The following is a 19,236-nucleotide window of genomic DNA, read 5'->3' as shown; positions in this document are numbered from 1 at the left end:
AAGAAAAAAATACCATTTTCAATTTTATAATTGAGTAAACAAAAGATTTTTTATTTTTTTTACATACCCTAAAAAAAGGAATTTCATATTCATCCGCTCAAAACATTAGGAAATTCCAATAATTGCTTTGATAAAAAAAATGTTTATTTTTATTTGAATCTATATTTTTTAGTGATAATTTTTTTTTAATAAATTTACATTACATTACATTTTTAGTGATCATCTTTTGTAGAAATAGCTTACGCTCAAAGCTAAGGACAAATAATTGGGTTTTGTATCCCAGTAACAACCTGGTTTCACATTCGAACATTCAGATACAACTGGACCTTCACGTCCAGTGTAAGTGATATCAATGTTAGATAACTCCACACCTTCACATGGATAATTAGCACTACACAAAAGCTTGATAGCAACTACATTGCCCACTACCTCTGATATTCTTGAAACTCACCTTACTTATCTTATTTTTTATGGAATCTGAAAACATGAAATAAACACCGTTTAATGAAAATATCCCAGTACCTTCTTGTTACATTTGTTGTATGGACAGTATTCTTGATCCAAAATAATTGGACTTTGGACGTTAACAAAAATATCCCAGTCAAAATAAGTAAAATTTAAATTTCAAACTTAGGCCATTTGTTGTACCAATCAATTCTCTTTTGTTTTAAATTTTTTTAAATAACTAAAAAAAAAATTAACAGTCAAAATTGTCAAAAATATAGAAATATTTGCACCGACTATAAATCATTGACCAATGAATTTTTCATAAATACCAACAAGTTTGAAATTTAAATTTTATTTTATTTTGTTTTATCAACTAATATTTAAATTACTTATTTTGAAATTTAAAATTTATTTTATTTTGTTTTATCAACTAATATTTAAATTACTTATTTTTCTTATCCGATTAATTGTCTAATTAAAAATATCCCTCAAAAAAAGATTTGGGCCTTAAAAATACTCTAAAGCGGCCAATATAAGTAACGACTTTAAGACTATGGGTCAAGGTCCGACTTACATAAATTTATAACCCTAAGTATTAATTCCAAAGGTTTTGTTAGGATTTGCCAATTTATTCGCACTAATAAGTTTAGGAAAAATATAAATTCTCATGATTTGTATCCAAAAATAAGTTCAACGAAATTACGAAACATAATTTTATTTAATTGGATCAATACTCTTTGGATAAGGGAGATTGAAGCAAAACAAAGCACGGGTAAATTAAAAGGTATTCCCATACCAATTGGGATTATGGATTTTAATAGTAGGCAAGAAATCTCCCGTTTGATCTCGTATGCTACAAATCCTCCTCAAACGATCATCTCGTATGCTCCAATTGTAAGTGATCTCAATATCAAATAACTCAACATGAAAAATCAACACAAAATCAAAACTTTATTCCTCTTCATTTATAAATACAAAAAAGGAGAACACTTTGTTCACTCCAAATTTATTCTCTAGAATGTAAAAGAAAACTACATAATTAAATCTCTTCCTCAAACGATCATCTTTTGTAGAAATAGCTTACGCTCACGAAGGACAAATAAGAGGTTTTTGTATCCCAGTAACAACCGGTTTCACATTCGAACATTCAGATACAACTGGACCGTCACTTCCAGTATAAGTGATATCAATGTCAGATAACTGCACATCTTCACATGGATAAGCAGCACTACACAAAAGCTTCACAGCAACTGCAGTACCAGAACTACCTCTAATATTCTTGAAACTCACCTTACTTATCTTGATTTTCGACGGAATCTGAAAAAACATCAAATAAACACAATTTTAATGAAATTATTTCTAATTAAAATAAAACAAAGAAAATAAAAGATTTCGTAATTCCAGTACCTTCCTATTACATTTGTTGTATGGACAGTATTCTTGATCCACAATAATTGGATTTTGGACGTCAACCAAAGTTATATCTTCATAGTGCATATCAGTAACCGATCCAGTAGCAGGAGAAGCCGGCCATGTTTTGATCCTTAGGCCATTTGTTGTACCAATTAATTTACAATTCTTGACATAAAGCCCAGCAACCGGTTCTTCAACGAGATATTGTCCTAGACTTCCTACGCTTATGCCGTGTCCAGGTCCACACGTCACGTTCGTAACTGTTACCTGTCTGCTTCCATCTCCGAGTGAGATACAATCATCACCAGTACCAATAACTGAATTGATGATATTAACTTCATCACAACGACCCATGTGAATTCCATCACTATTAATACTATTCCCCGGTGCATTTATAGTCACGTGGTCGAAAGTAAGATTCTTACAACCTAGGATATTGACATGAAAATTCTTGCTGTCTTTTGACGTTATGTCCCTCACAATTGAATCTTTTACAAAGCTGAACTTCAAACTCTGTAAAAAAACGATCATGCATGAGTATAAACAATAAATTAAAATTTGCAAATGGTTAATTTAAGTGTATTTACCATTGGAATTCTTGCACACTTGGGGTTTTTATGGCAATCGTTACTTGCCCAAGCTTTTTGTCCTTGTCCATCAAATACTCCGCCACCTGTTAATGAAATTTTGTCGACATATCTGAACTGAATCCAACCATCACCTGTTATATCTACGGGTGCCATTATTGTTCCTTGCACGACAATATCAATTGGACTCTGGCAAGGACCAAGCATTGTTATTACACCTAACGTGTNTCTGGAAAGGACCAAGCATTGTTATTACACCTAACGTGTAAGTCTCTTTTGGAATAATTAATTTACTTTGAATCGGTGAAGCACAAGCGTCCTTCCATGCCTTTTCTAGAATCTGTTCAAAAATCACGAACATAATTAGAAAAGATTTATCATCGTAAAAATATCTAAACATCGATATATTTGATATTAGTTTTTACCTGAGTTATATCAGCATTAGGCTTAGCACCGTATGTTGTTACGTCAAAAACTCCATCACTTGATTGAACTGTTTCTATAGAAACGTATAATAATAACACGAACGATAGAGTTATCGACTTCATGTTCATACCCATCTTCTTGTTCTTCAACTTTCTAGTTGTTTTTTTTTTTTTTTTTTTNTTGGAGATTGTTGGTGTGAAATGCTTGAATGTTCCATTTACAATGTGAAGTATTTATATGAAAAGGAGAGAACTTTGCTATTATTACCTTTCTTCTTGCTCCACCTATACTTAACTAATTTTGCTGTTCTTTCTCCATAAATTTCTCTCTTTTATGAAATGGTCTTTGTGGAAAATTTGTTAATAGTTTAAATAATATTAATGTGGTTTATGGTTCATTAAGTCAAGATTTGTTCTCGGTGTGGAAGCACTATCATTCACGACTTGTTCGTTCTTCAAAAGAGTTCTTCAAAAGAGTCACTGAAACGTTTAGAAAAAACATCTTTTTAGTTGTAGTCTCTTACAATATCTAGTAGAGATTGTACTAAAACTAAAATAAGAATTAAAAAAAAAAAAGGTGCGGTCATGTGTACAAGACCTTATAATCCAAACCTGCACGAGAGAACTGTGTTCGAGGCTTTTGAAGCATTGGGTGAAAAAACGAAGTCTATTTTCCGATGGTTTTGTGAAGAATGTTTTAAATTTGACTAAATTGGTCTATTTGTTGTATAACGACCCGTCTACTAGGAGAAGGTTTCCAGACCCTTATAAATGGTGATTTGTTCTCCTCCCCGGACATCACATGTTGTCTAGAAATACACCTAGAAATGGTTTCACTCTCGAATCAGTTTTAGGTCATTTTCTTCCCTTTTGTTATATTCTTTTACTTTTACCACATCATCGATCTATAGCAAGTAACAGTGTTCATTATCACAATGCATTCTTAATCTTATGAAACGTGGTTGCAACAAAGAACATCAATAATGACCCTTAAGGGACAATATCGTTCCTAGTTCTTATGTTTTATGGTTCATCATTTGGTTGGTTGATCATGGTTAAGAGACGCTCGATATTACTTTATTCAATCCTTTTTCTAGGGTTGTGATTTGTCTTCCTTCATCAAAGTTATAGATGTTGTAGCTACCTATAGTTTATATTTTAAACTGGTATGGTTTAGGGTTTAAGTTTTTGTATTCGATTGCAGTAATATTTAATAAAATCTCTCAACCTCGTACTAAAAAATGTGAACGTTTCTTAACTTGTTAAACGTGAATTTAAAAATCTATGTACACCGCTTAATAACACTTGTGAGATCCCACATCGATTGAAATGTTTTAATACACCTACTTATATTTTTGTTACCAATGTCTTTGTCACCGTATTATATTTGGAAAATGAACAAAAATATATATATATATATATATATATATATATATATATATAAAAAAATGATTGATTTTAAACTAAATAAAAATAAATAAATTAAGCGAGGTGAGTTCGAAAAATCTTTTGGACCAACCAATTTTGAGATGATGACTCGAGCAACCCTAATAGAATTCAGGGTCCAACTTAACCCTTAATATCCTGAATAAAATAAATAAGTCATACTGCATCATTAACAACGGTTACAAACGTTAATATTCTTAATCTTTTTTAAAGTAGAGTAGGTTGGTCGGATTAGTCAAATTGACTCCAACTTTTATAATTTGAATTAAGTAGTCAAAATTGTAAAAAATATAGAATTATTTACATCGACTTAAATATTTTTTAAATAATATATATATATATATATATATAAAAGAGTCTTATTAAACCGACCAATGAATTTTTTAAATAATATATTATATATATATAAAAAGTTTGAAATTCAAATTTTATTTTATTTTATCAGAGAATATTTAAATTACTTATTTTTCTTATCGGATTAATTGTCTAATTAAAAATATTCCTTAATGAAAATTTTGGGTCTTAAGAGGTACTCTAAAGCCACCAATATAAATAACGGCTTTTAAACTATGGGTCAAGGTCGGACATATAAATTTATAAATTAAGTATTAATCCCATTTTTCAAAAGTTTATTTGAACTAATAATCTAACCTAATCGGACCGTTCAATTCAAATTAAGATTAGATTGATTTTGTTTTAGTTTAGATCGGGTTGAATTTTTTAAAAATAAAAAATTTGGTTTGATTTACAAGTTGACATTTTTCTAGTCGAGTCAATCAGACCAACTCGTAGAATTACAACACAACTCAACTAAACCTTACCGTACTTTTAAAAAGATATTTAACATTTTTAACCGATGTTAATGATGCATTGACTTGTAAACGTTTAGGGTTGTAAAATATACTATAGATAAATATAATTTTTTTAATATAAAATATATAAACATAATTTTTTTAATAATTAAAAAAAAAATCATCAGCTCACGTAAATTTTATTTGGATTGTTCGAATACCAACTCAACCAGTCCAAATTTCGAGGTGGTTCAAAAGATTTTTGTTCTACCTAACCAATGTACACTCCTACATCTATTAGTAAAAAATTAAAGAAATTATTTAGATCTGTAACGACCCGAAATTTTTCTTAATTTAAGGTTGCTACTGTATACATACCATAAATCTTGAATGCAGAAGACTTCATTTAAATTTCATAAAACATAAGGTTTATCTTAAAACATAGCCATGGACTTACGTGTTTCGAAAAAATCTTTAAAACGACACAACAAAAAACTAAATAAAATAAATAAGCGTTTAAGTTAAAAACATCTTATTCTAGCCTAAGTCTAAGAAAATAAATACCCCTATCCTATGCATGTGTCATGGTCTTGAGTTGCGATGCCGTCGTCAGTCGTACAGGAATGTCTTGTCTTAACCTGAAAAATGTAGTAGCACATTGCTTGAGTAAGTGACTCCACTATTGGGGTTAAATGCAAAAACATGTGAATGCAATGACGGGACCTATCCTTTCAATCTATTTTCCTACGGTACTGTCCTAATAGGTAATTTGGACGTGTACCATATACTCTACACACAGCCCATACGTGGGGGTATGGGCTCACCAATCAGTTCGCACACCGCTGGACCACCTTACTTGTCGGGCGAGCATACACTAGGACGCTCCCTAGGCCGAACACCCGTTAGAACTAATAACCGTCACAGCAGCGCTATGCAAAACATAACGATCGTTGTTCTGCCATTGGATGTACATGTCCATACCTTCGTGATGGAATAGAGGAATCCCCCTAAATGCATGAGCACACATAATGCATGAGGTCCCCAACATTTCTACTTTTATCATTAATGAATATAACCCCGCTATCATCTTTCATGCTTAACATGTCAATTCTCATTTTTCAGTCTACGTATCATACATAATCCTAACAGGGTTACATTTCATTTCATTTATCGTGATATCATGTCATTCATAACATGTTGTATACATACAATTTAGAAAACATAACATAACGCTCCATGCTTTTAACATGTCGTTTCATAACGTGCAATTCATACAACAATTACCTCAATGATCACACAAAACAATCTAAAAATAACATATCACATCACAATATATCGTATCATAAACATGTCATATCGTAAACACTTCGTGGTCATATCGTTCCCTAACTTATCATAGCCTTAACGTTCTTATACCTATCACAATCATATCGTTACGTGAACGTACCTTAGTCATATCATCACAGGGACATATCCTAACGCTATCGTTCTATCAATCTATCACAAACCTATCCCTTTCTACCCATATCCTAACCATATTCTTTCATCAATCTCCCCTATCCATAGCACTCCAATATGTAACCTAACCTTAACGTTTCATGAATGGATCTTACTCCTATCATTAAATTTCGTTTTGTGCATCATTCTTGTATCATATCTCAAACATATCCTTGAACACATCGTACCATAATTATTATCATACAATCTACATGTTATAACATAACATAAACATAATATAAGCATACTGACTCACAGATAATTCACACATATCAGTATATATTACACGTGCAGACCACAGACACATGTCAACATCAAATATAATCATGCTGATAGTAAGGTCACTTACCTGGCTAGCTTAAGTCGTTGTCACGAATATATCTTTAATGAAAGTTTGATTTCGTCCTTTGAAATCCGAGTCAACCTATGTGAGCCCATGACATCAGTTTCAAGTTTGAACTCTATAACATTATCTCTAATCTACCTTGATCCATGGTTAAAAGTCTTAAAATGTTTATATATATATATATATATATATATATAATGCTATTTTCACTAAATATCTTATATTCTATTATCATGTTGTAGTGAATATATTGTTACGGACAAAATTAGATATTTCCTATTTTATTTTTAAATTTTGTTTACCAAATCTTTCCTCAATCTTCTCTCCTCACTTTGAACGGTATAAATAGATTTTCATTCTCTCAACAGAGATTTCTTTTAATCTTGTTTGCCTAATCTTACATATTTATATAACTGACAACAAAAATCTAGTTAATTGGATAAGGAAGATGAGATCTGATTATTACATGATCTGATAAAATATTGGATAAAGGAAAGAAGATCTATCCTAATTTCTTATAACGATAACTATAAAGTAAAAAGAAATATGAGATAGAATTTTACCGTCTGTCATAAGGATGGGTTGATGAGAGATAATTGTCCTGCCATAAGGATGGGTTGATGAGAGATAATTGTCGGAAGGAATGAGAGGTTAGTGGAGAGAGGTGTCGAAATGTTTTATTTATTTATTATTATTATTATTTAACTATTTTTTTTATAATTATTTTTATTTCTTTATTTATTTATTTATTTATTTATTTATTATTATTATTATTATTATTATTTTGGGCTATTACAAGATTAATCTAATCCACTAAACTTCGCTCTCATTTGATAACACTCCCATATTTATGATATAACATATAGTTTATTGTTTGGTTTTATAAATGCTTTATAGTTAATTTAAAGTAATTAACATTCCTACTTACTCAACGAATAAAACAAAAGGATTTGTCCATTCTATGTGTCGTGTCTCCTAATAATTTACCTAAACTCAATTAGGTTCATTAACCACTTCCTTAAAAATTACTATTCTTTTTTAATTAAAAATTACAAGAATACTCGTAAATTTCGTCTTTACTTTAAAAATATTTATATTTTATCGACAAATTTGTCTTTACTATACAATATTACTCTTTTGACCTCTCATATTATCCCCGGTATGCAAAAGTCCAAATCCATCACTAACAAATATTGTCATCTCTGAAATTTCCGTCAAAGTTTTTAAAATGCGTCTGCTAAGGAGAGGTTTTCACACCCTTTATAAAGAATGCTTCGTTCCCCTCTCCACCTCATTCGGAGCCCAACGTCCTTGCTAGCACACCACTCTATGTCTGGCTAACCCCAAACTAACAGAGAATGTCCTTTTTGAACTTTTCGTTTCTGGGTTTCGCTCAAGGTTTTTAAAACACGTCTGATACGGAGATATTTCTACACCCTTTATAAAGAATGTTTCGTTCCCCTCTCCAATCGACGTGGGATCTCACACGATGCATATTATATTAATAACTAAAATCTTATAAAACTCAAATATCAAACATTCACAAGTCACAAACATCACTTATATCCCCTACAAACATCAAATATTCTTCCTTTCATAATAATCTGAAAAATCGAGTAGATTATAGTTGGGTTGTAACTCTATTTTTGGTTTGTCGGGTTATACCCAACAAAAAAATATGTAAACGTGCGAATTGAGTCGGATTTTTAGTTTTACAAAAGTTCAACCCAACCCAAACAAAAAAAAAAAAAAACGTTCTTATAGTTTGAATTTGGTATTCTAGATGGAAAATTTTGAGATTAATATAAATTTTTATTTAAAATTCAAAGAAATTATAAATAAATAAGATTATAAAATGGATTATTTGATGGAATAAAAATTAAATAATATTATAAATAATCTCACTTCTTCTTATAAAATCCCTAATTTTCATCTTCTCCAAATCAATCATGCGAACAACAAAAGGTTTCAGATTGAAAATCAAGCTTCCCAACATCTTCAAACGGAGAACCACCTCCAACCCTTTTTCCAAGCTCTTCGCCCTCGCTACGGCGTCGTTTTCTCGCCGGAATGCGTACTCCCGGCTGAACCGGGTCCGTAACGGACCGGAAGCGGCGGCGCCGAAGGGGTATTTGGCCGTGCACGTCGGTGGACTGGAGGATGAAAGGGAGAGACATCTTGTGCCGCTGATTTACTTCAACCATCCGATGTTCGGGAAATTGCTGCAGGCGGCGGAGAGGATTTATGGGTTTCAGTATCCGGGTCGGATCGTCATTCCGGTTGATGTGTCGGAGTTTGAGGAGGTTACCAATTGCATTGCTACGGCGGAGTACGGCTGCCGCAACCGTCGTAGCGGTGGCTACCGGTGGCGGAGCTGTGGAAAGTAGAGTCTGTTACTGGTACTGACTGAAGTGGATGGTCAAAAAGCATTGGCCAATGTTTTCTTTTTTTTTTTTTTTTTTTTTTTTTTTTTTTTTTTTTNAATAAATAATTATAAATAAGATTTTATGTTAATAATCAATAAATTTATGTTAATAACTCAGGTTGAGACGAGGGTTGAAATAGGAAACGAGAACGAGAATGGAAAGGACTTCCACATCCCTACTCATCCTTTGCAACACGAATTCAGCTGAGTTGACTATATAATTTTTATAAAATTACGCAAAATAATTATGTTAATTTTATGGGTCAAAATAAGCAAATAAGAACATTTTTAAGGGCACAAATGTAAATGCAAAATTTTCGTGTAATAAATCGTATAATCGAACATTAACCATGACAAGGTAATCAGTTTCTTTAAATAGAGATCATGCCCATACATATACGAATGCACCAATTCAATGTGTGATACCTGACCTAAATAGTTGCATTCCGGATAGTCGTGTACCTAATCCAAATTATTAATGATTAATTCCGACTCTCGAGTAAAATACATGATAAACAAAGAAAATTAGTGTTAATATTTTCCCCTCAAAGAAGACCACTTCAATTTGAGTTGAAACCACAAAGGAGGAACACCCAAAACTCCACGTTGTAGCCTTGGATCAAACACATCAAACTCTACCTTTCTTAAAGAATCCAACAGAACTTGAGCAGGCACACCCTGCAAAAGCACTGGCAGCGCCTCCTTCGGCACGGTCCCGGCCAAGTCTCGAGCTTTACGTAAATGAGCATTGGCTACAGAAGCCATCTCAAACACTGCATCACATAGCCTCTCTCTCGAATCTAAGCGTATCTCAAAATGCCCTCCCTGCTTAGCCAGCAGACCGTGCTCTTCGGCCACTTTAACAGGAATGTAAGAACAATGGCGATTTCGAGTAGCGTGATATGGTAATGACTTGAGCAACAAAAGCAGCCCTCCTGCCTTACCGATATGAGACGCTGCGTGATCGGCTGCTGTCGACCTAATGCCACCGGATTGAAGGGTCATGTAGAGTAGTGTTGATGCAGTATCTTCAGCGTATTTCTCTAGCTCATCAATGGTTTCTGGAATTTCGGTGTCCTCCCTTCTGGCGTCGTTAATACGAGCTTCGACAGATCGTTTCAGCCACAGTTTGCTTATTTTGTTCTCAGATATCACAGATGAAAGGGCTTGTGCTATTGGATGTTCGATCTTTTTGCTAGCGTATATTTTGTCGATAGCTTCCTGCCACCACACGAGTCGCATGAGACCAATCCTGGGATCGGTAGCAACGTCCATGGCTCTTGATGTCTCAACGTTAAATGCTCGAAGTGCAAATGCAGCCTTCCTCATCGAAGGGGGAAGTTCCAGGAGGCAGAGGTAGTGATGGTAGTCATAGCTTCGCACTTGCTGTACGCAGTGCGAGAAAGCAGCGCGTAAGCTACTGGATGCGGTCGTGCCATTCATCACATTCCAGATGTCAATCTACCTGCAAATGAATAATCATAATATTATCATTTGTTACAGAAAGTAAAAAAGGAGAATTTAAAAGTTTCATATTGTAACCGCCTAAGCCCTCCGCTAGCAAATATTGTTCTCTTCAGGCTTTCTCTTCTGGACTTCCCCTCAAGACTTTAAAACGCGCTACTAGGGAGAGGTTTTCACACCCTCATAAGAAATGTTTCGTTCCTCTCTCCAACCAATATGAGATCTCACAATCCATCTCCCTTGGGGTCCAACGTCCTCGCTAGCACACGTTCCCTTCTCCAATTGATGTGGGACCCTAATCCACCCCCCCTTTGGGACCTAGCGTACTTACTGGCACACCGCCTCGTGTCTACCCTCCTTCGACATCGCCCGGTTCTGGCTCTGACACCATTTATAACAGTCTAAGCCTACCATTAACAGATATTGTCCACTTTGACCCGTTACGTATTGTCATCAGCTTCACCGTTTCCACACCCTTATAAAGAATGTTTCGTTCTTCCCCTCAACCAATGTGGGATCTCACAATACCCCCTCCCCCCTTCAGGACCCAGCATCCTCGTTGGCACTAGGGAGAGCCTTCCACACCCTTATAACGAATGTTTCGTTCTCCTCCCCAACCAATGTGGGATCTCACACCCATTCCACAAAACTCATGCTGGTTAAAAAGCTAAGACATTCCACCATGCCCTCTTACGTTTATATGGTTTAACCATCGGGGGCCTATCAACGACGTGCTAAACAATTAATCTCTTTCTTCAAGCCCTAAGCAAATATGAAATGACTGTCACACCAGATTTTGTGAAGCAAATATATATGTTATAAGCATCTACAATTTTCAACTTGACTCCACTAATACAAATACTTCATTCTAGTATATAAATACTCATTAACCCCAGAAATTAGGAACCAAAACGTACGCTTCCTTTCTCTGTCAAAGGGTATCCAGAACCAAGTTTCACTCGAGAACTGATAAGCCAAAGATAATATCTAAATATAATTTTCTTTTTCACTTGCTTGATAGATCTGTAAGCTGCCATTTTTTTAATAAAGAACCAAATTTTCATCGTCAAAAATGAAAGAACCATGAGGAAAAGAAAAGCTCACAGAAAAGAAGCAGAAGGAGCTCCAATCCAACAAAAATCATGCTAAGATCATAATTACAAAAGACTCCATCAAAACTTGTTAAGCTCTTTAAACAGTAAGAAGTAGAAAGAGGATATTCCTAGAAGAACACACCGAAACTGGTTTAGTATATTTGTCAACATTTATTAGACATTTTGTAAAGCATACTAAGCAAACACATAATAATGTAAGACAAAATTCACAGCGGAATACATCTGACTCCTGTTTTAGCATATAAAGAAATAAACTTGTGGTTTTGTAATTAACTTATGGTCTAAAAATAATATATATTTTAAAAAATGTCCATTTTAATAAACGGTTCCTTGTAGTGTTTGTGTCCTAGATTTTAAAAAAATTACGTGTCACTGTGTCTATGTCATACCGTATCTCGTATCTATATCCATGCTTCTTAGCTAGAGACTGGGAGACAACAAGGGTATTAATAAGTTGTTGGGTTTTTGTAACCACCCAAGCTCACCGCTAGCATGTATTGTCTTTTTTGGGCTTTCCTTTTCGGCTAGTAGATATTATCCTTTTTGGACTTTACTTTTTGGGGTCCAACGTCCTCGCTGGCACTCATTCCTCTCTCAAATCGATGTGGGATCTCACAATCCACCCCCCTTTGGGGCCCAACGTCCTCGTTAGTACACCGCCTGGAGTCCACCACCCTTCAAGGCTCAGGGTCCTCATTGGCACACCGCCTGGTGTCGGGCTCTGATACCATTTGTAACAGTCCAACCTCACCGCTAACAGATATTGTCCTCTTTGGGTTTTCCCTTTCGGGATTCCCCTCTAGGAAAAGGTTTCAACACCCTTATAAAGAATGTTTCGTTCCCCTCCAATTGATGTGGGATCTCACAATTCACCCCCTTCAAGACTCAGTGTCTTGAATGACACTCGTCCCCCTCTCCAATCAATGTGGGATCTCACAGTTTTCAACCTGAAAGCTTGAACCTAAGACCTTATAGGACATCTCCAAACATCTGAAACTCTTATCACTGTGATTCCTACAGGTGATGCAATCCTCAATTCCTTACGCCTAAAACACCCCTCAGGTATTACAGAACTCAAGATCTATTATCAATTCAGAAAATGGAAAAGGAAACGTGCTAACAATTGCACTATCAATTGACAAGTACAGTACATCAATTAAGTTTTATGAATTCAAGTAATGCTAACAAGAACAGATTAAAATGGGTAAAAAGAAAATCAAAAGAAATTGAATCCCATGTAACTCCTCCTTATTAACCCAAACTGAAGATCAAACAACAAAATCTATACTATTTCATTCAGTACTTAAAGCAAACACTTGATGTGCATCCAATAGATTCCATCAATACACCATCGTTCCGAGTTACAGCCATTACCCTCGATCCAAATTACGAAACCAAGCAGCTAAATAGAAGATAACATAAAAATTTGAAAGGATGCATACAAGATCTCTCTAGAAAACTACGAAAAAAAGTGAACGAAAAACAAAATCTTGAAATAATAGCTGCAGGAAAACTTACTCCAAATTGGTAATCGAAGAATGTCTTTAATGTCAAGAACAAGCTTGCAAAATTTTTGAGAGAGATAGAGAGAGCACCCAAAGACCATCGGCGTTCAAACCCCACGAAGAGCCCCAAGGGAGGCATATCGGGCACGTTCCTGCCACAATACTGCCGCTATACGACGACGTTTCGAAGCTCCAACCAATCTATGCGATTTGAGCATCTGTACGACGCCGTTTGGAGCCTACACCGGAAACACTAAATTAGGGGTGTATATTAAACCCGGCAACCCGACAATTCGAACCAACCCAACCCGAACTATAAGAGTTGAGTTGGGTTTATTTTTTCTGAACCCAAACTAAATCGCCTCGGTTTCGGGTTCATGGGCAAAACCTTCAAGTTGACCCGAGCCAAATAAAAGTATATTAAGGTAACGTATAAATAAGCATATTTCAGTTAAAATATTTTTATATATTTTTTATTTTTGTTATATACAATACGCTAAATTATTGTTTATTTAATTTCATGATCTATGTATTTTTGTTACTTTAACCAATCCTAAAAAATGTCGTATTTAGTTGTCTTTAGTTTTATGACAATGTTAACTATGTTAATATGTTACAACGCTCATTGTTGTTGTGGATAAATAAAACTTAAAAAAAAATTGACAACCCAACCCAACCCTCTATTTTTAGTTGGGTTCGGATTGGTTTAGATAGTAAAAAATTTCGGGTTGGGTTGGATTACTCTAGCCAACCCGAACTTTTGGGCTAGGTCAAAAAAATCTCCAACCCAATCCAACCCAATCCAACCCAAACCATATATTCCTCTGATTGAAATTATATACTACAATCAGTTATAAATTTGGTTTTTAATCTCCCCTAACCTTATAAAAATATATACAAAATATTATAATAAATTTAATATAATATAATATTTAACTTAATTTTTAAAAATTTGAATTTGAATACTACAATATCAGATAAATCTAAAAATAAAAATAAGTTAAATTAAATAAATATATTCTGTATTAAATTTTATTTATTTATTTACAAACAAAAATTAATTATAATTAAATTTCAAATCCGAATAATCAACATTGAAATTGAGGATCAAAATATTAATTTTAAAAATGTAATAACCAAATAAAAATTAATGAATTATTATTTATTTATTTATTTTTTAAACACGAATATAATTAGAATCAAATTTCCGAAAAGTCTATTTTACCCTCAAAATAGGCTATATTTGATTATTCCAGGAGAGGATAAAGTAGCAGTTGTTTCCAAACACCCCAATTTTACGAGGCAATCGAACATTCGAGAACTTCTTCGAGAAATCTAAAAGTTATTTTCTACTCCGAAAATAAAACGAGAACTCTCTGGGTTCTTCTCTCGGAATTCTTCGGCATTATAAGATCTTCATCTTCCCCGATTACTGCAATTTTTCCTCCGGATTCTCAGATTTCTCACCAATTCTTGTTGCTTGATCGGTTTACTTTCCATGGCCGACGAAGCCAAAGCCAAGGGTAATGCGGCTTTCTCCGCCGGGGATTTCTCCGCCGCTGTTCGTCATTTCTCCGAGGCCATCGAACTTGCTCCTACCAATCACGTTCTTTATTCCAATCGATCTGCGGCTTATGCTTCTCTTCATCAATATTCTGAGGCGTTGGTTGATGCAGAGAAGACCGTTGAGTTGAAGCCGGACTGGCCTAAGGGTTACAGCCGTCTTGGTGCGGCTCATCTCGGTCTCGGTGAACATGAGGCGGCTGTATTGGCTTATAAGAAGGGGCTTGAGATTGATCCTAGCAATGAGGCGTTGAAATCCGGGCTGGCTGATGCTCAGTCTGCTGCATCTAGGTCGCGGCCAGCGCCTCCGCCGAATCCGTTCGCGAATGTTTTCTCTGGACCTGAGATGTGGGCTAAACTGACCGCTGATCCGACGACTAGGGCTTTTCTGCAACAACCGGATTTTTTGAATATAATGCAGGAGATTCAGAGAAACCCTAATAGTATCAATGTTTATCTGAAGGATCAGAGGGTGATGGCTGCGTTAGGGGTTTTGCTGAACTTGAAGATGCATAATACGGCCGGGGAGGAAGGCGATATTCCTGAGGCCTCCTCTCCGCCGGCGGAACGAAAAAGAGCTGCTGAGGCCGAGCCGGTGAAGGAGCCAGAGCCAGAGCCAGAGCCAGAGCCTATGGAAGTGACGGAGGATGAGAAGGAGGCTAAGGAGAAGAAGCTGCAGGCACAGAAGGAGAAGGAGGCGGGCAATGCGGCTTACAAAAAGAAGGATTTCGAGAAGGCAATTAACCATTACTCGAAGGCATTGGAGTTGGACGATGAGGACATCTCTTTCTTAACAAATCGAGCTGCTGTCTATTTGGAGATGGGAAAGGTAATGGGTTTTACGTATGATTAAATGCTGATAACTTTCATGATTGTTTTCCGTTTCTATATTACGTTAGGCATGTTATGCAAACATTTGTCAATCGTCTGTTTCTGATTGATGGGCCTTGAACTTTAGGCTAAGGAAAATTTTGATTGCAAGTTATTTTGCAGAGGGCTCTTTCAGAAGACTATAGAAAAAGAGATGCCCACCTCATAGTTGTTTTTACCCCATGAAAGCATTTAGAAATGCGAGTTATTAAGCTATGCTTGTTCTTTCTCTGCAGTACGAAGATTGTATTAAAGATTGTGATAAGGCTGTTGAGAGGGGAAGGGAGCTCAGGTCAGACTTTAAGATGATTGCAAGGGCTTTGACTAGGAAAGGAACAGCGTATGTAAAATTGGCTAAATCTTCAAAGGATTATGATATTGCTATTGAAACTTTCCAGAAGGCTCTTACTGAGCATAGAAATCCTGACACCCTGAAGAAACTTAATGATGCTGAGAAAGCAAAGAAGGACTTAGAGCAACAAGAGTATTTTGATCCTAAAATAGCTGATGAGGAACGGGAAAAAGGTATGCTCTTCTCCCCCAGGTGGTTTTGTTCCTTCTTATGCTTTTAAATTTTACTGATAGAGCCGAATGGATTGAGTTTGTAGAAGATCTTATTCTTTAGATATTACTTGATTAAAGCAATTGGGTAACTTGCAAATTGTAGCAAGAACATACTCCAGGATCTGTTGCTTAAGCGTTTCATTCTTGTTTTTGTGACCTTTGGCTGTATTTGATGTCTCATATTCCAATTTAACTTCTGATGCTTACTGATTTGTTCACAGGCAATGAGTATTTTAAGCAGCAAAAATATCCTGAAGCCGTGAAACATTACACAGAATCCTTGAGAAGAAACCCCAAGGACGCAAAGGTCAGTACATTAGCTATGTCTTTGAACTCTGAAGAAATTGGCTCCGTCCTTATGGTGAGATGTGTTCTGATGTATTGTTTTCTTTACAGGCATACAGCAATCGTGCGGCTTGCTATACTAAGTTGGGTGCATTGCCCGAGGGATTGAAGGATGCAGAGAAGTGCATTGAGCTTGATCCTACGTTTGTGAAGGGTTACACGAGGAAAGGTGCAATTCAATTTTTCATGAAAGAATACGAAAAAGCTATGGAAACTTACCAGGAGGGATTGAAACATGACCCTAAAAACCAAGAATTACTGGATGGTATTAGAAGGTAAGCATTGTCTACTTGAATGCGGGATTAGGAAACAAATTCCACTTAACTGAAGCTGAGAACTTCGATTGCAGATGTGTAGAACAGGTCAACAAGGCGAGCCGTGGTGACTTAACCCCCGAAGAATTGAAGGAAAGACAGGTAAATCGTGTTTTCGAATCGTGTTGAGAGTCAGCTTTGTGTTTCTTGAATTGGTCTGACATGAACTTCATCTTTAGGCCAAGGCAATGCAAGACCCAGAAATCCAAAATATTCTCACAGATCCTGTAATGAGACAGGTATGTTCAGATCTTACCGGTCTTTGTTCTGTGCTTGTGCATAATTCTTGAGTTTGATGCATGTGTTTTGGGTCCTTTGTAGGTATTGACTGATTTCCAGGAAAATCCAAAGGCGGCTCAAGAACACACCAAGAACCCAATGGTGATGAACAAGATCCAGAAGCTGATTAGCGCAGGAATTGTCCAAATGAGATGAACACAGAGCAACCCCATTTACTATTACCGGTCAGAATGATTTCTTAAAATTTTCAAGTGCAGTTTGGATTGTGTGTATCGTTTGGAATTATTGATATAGACCCGTTTTTAAGTTGAAATAATTTTCTTGCATAGTCTTTTTTGTTTATTAATGGTTTCGATCCTTAGTTTCCTTTCCCTTGCACAGTACATTGGTGTTCCATTTTGAATCATGAATCAAATTTCGTAACGTACGCTCGAGATGATTGTTTTGTATGCCGAAGTTTTGGCTCAAAATTGAGTACTGCACAGTTTTCTTTCTTCTTCTTCTCAGCTTTTTTCATCTCGTTCTTGATTTTAACTCCTTATGTGATTAAAAGCTTGAAAAAGTGGCTACATTTAGTGATCTTTAGGGTTACAATTTTACTTCATGGTCTTGTTTGGTGCCTTAGGATTTGAGCATAGTTCAATTTATGGTTTGATTTGATTGGATTTCTATTACCCGTAGCAATGTTTGAATGTTAGATTTACAAGTAGGACAAGTCCCATATAAGGACTGTCTTTTGATATCTTTTTCAAGGATCACAACCATTCAAGATTATAATGTTCTGTCTTTAATTGAACCTATAGATAACTATGTTATAAATTAAAGTTCTTTCTAAGCCTCACTTAAATTATGTGTATAAATATTAGTTTCTTTTGAGTTCATGTCCAAGACATGGAACAAATGATACAAATACAGCATCAACAAATTAATATTTAAGCGAGAATATACTCGCAATCTTCTCGCAATATCGACTTGTGTTGCAACAAAATTGGTAATAAAACTAGAGAAAATATAAAAATATGAGTGAAACTACTCTCGTCCTTGAATGAAAGTGTGTGGACCTACGTTCTTGGCTGTACAACCCGGTAATACGAGGATGCAAGTGTTATCCGGAATGATTGAGCGTAAAGCGTTTGGAGGTGTCTTTTTTGGCTCGTCCCTACTTTGATTCAAAAAGTCAGATGGTGAAACTTAAACCTAATGGAACTCCTCTCCCTATCAGTCTATATGGCAACACAATTAAACAACAATTCTAGATCTTTGCTCCCAAATTAGTTTAAATCATCCAAAGCATATAGTTGGGATGATCCATAGCAGCTTTGGAGCATATAGTTAGCATATAGTTGGGATGATCCATAGCAGGATCTGCTATGTAATGGTCTTTAAAGCTTCCATCTTCGAAGTTGAACATATCTAAATCTTGAGTTCCATCTAATTTCCCAACAACAAGATTAACGTAACGATTATCGGTGAAATATATACGATTTGGTAAACATCCAGGAAATTCTTTAATTAAAACACAAATGGATTGAGAATCGCCAATAAAAATAGCATAAGCTCTTCACCTTTACTGCCCTTCGTATGTTATCTTCATTCTCATGAATAAGTTTGTAAACTTCAAAGTCGACCGTCTCGAATTGTTCTTCTCCAGAGTCTAATATCTTCAAAACAACCAATAGCTCTCCTTTTGAAGACTTTGTAATATACGCTGTAGCTATGTACCTGATACTTTTTGTATGGACCATCTTTACGGAAATAGAAGTAGATGAACTTCCATCCTCACCGTTTTGAACTTCCAACCTTCCAAACATTCAAATCATTTTCTGTGGCATATATAGTATCACTACAAATGTTAATATCATTAAAAGGAATTTTTGGT

General features: G+C 35.3%; 4 protein-coding genes across 4 annotated transcripts; 2 read left to right on the top strand and 2 right to left on the bottom strand.

The window, feature by feature from the left end:
• Window positions 1-1,381: 1,381 nt before the first annotated feature.
• On the bottom strand, window positions 1,382-3,016 carry LOC111810629 (exopolygalacturonase-like). The gene is made up of 5 exons (XM_023697363.1): window positions 2,873-3,016; window positions 2,706-2,787; window positions 2,448-2,665; window positions 1,855-2,373; window positions 1,382-1,764 (listed from the first exon to the last, which is right to left on the bottom strand). Exons 1-5 carry the CDS (start codon window positions 3,005-3,007, stop codon window positions 1,534-1,536), a joined length of 1,185 nt encoding a protein of 394 aa, XP_023553131.1. The 5' UTR covers window positions 3,008-3,016; the 3' UTR covers window positions 1,382-1,533.
• A 5,885-nt stretch (window positions 3,017-8,901) lies between these two features.
• Window positions 8,902-9,339, top strand: LOC111810491 (auxin-responsive protein SAUR32-like). Its single transcript, XM_023697199.1, has one exon. It carries the CDS (start codon window positions 8,902-8,904, stop codon window positions 9,337-9,339), a length of 438 nt encoding a protein of 145 aa, XP_023552967.1.
• Window positions 9,340-9,711: 372 nt separating this feature from the next.
• On the bottom strand, window positions 9,712-13,608 carry LOC111809740 (NADH dehydrogenase (ubiquinone) complex I, assembly factor 6). Its single transcript, XM_023696140.1, has 2 exons — window positions 13,475-13,608; window positions 9,712-10,842 (listed from the first exon to the last, which is right to left on the bottom strand). Exon 2 carries the CDS (start codon window positions 10,818-10,820, stop codon window positions 9,909-9,911), a length of 912 nt encoding a protein of 303 aa, XP_023551908.1. The 5' UTR covers window positions 10,821-10,842; window positions 13,475-13,608; the 3' UTR covers window positions 9,712-9,908.
• A 1,200-nt stretch (window positions 13,609-14,808) lies between these two features.
• LOC111810062 (hsp70-Hsp90 organizing protein 3-like) lies at window positions 14,809-17,805 on the top strand. The gene is made up of 7 exons (XM_023696608.1): window positions 14,809-15,853; window positions 16,131-16,419; window positions 16,680-16,765; window positions 16,855-17,078; window positions 17,153-17,219; window positions 17,297-17,356; window positions 17,439-17,805. The coding sequence occupies exons 1-7, from the start codon at window positions 14,960-14,962 to the stop codon at window positions 17,550-17,552; spliced, it is 1,734 nt and encodes a 577-aa protein (XP_023552376.1). The 5' UTR covers window positions 14,809-14,959; the 3' UTR covers window positions 17,553-17,805.
• The last annotated feature ends 1,431 nt before the right edge of the window (window positions 17,806-19,236 follow it).

Source organism: Cucurbita pepo, chromosome LG14, assembly GCF_002806865.2.
Source record: "Cucurbita pepo subsp. pepo cultivar mu-cu-16 chromosome LG14, ASM280686v2, whole genome shotgun sequence".
Taxonomy (NCBI): domain Eukaryota; kingdom Viridiplantae; phylum Streptophyta; class Magnoliopsida; order Cucurbitales; family Cucurbitaceae; genus Cucurbita; species Cucurbita pepo.
Note: the sequence above shows the minus strand (reverse complement) of the source record. Positions and strands in the feature narration are given on the sequence as shown.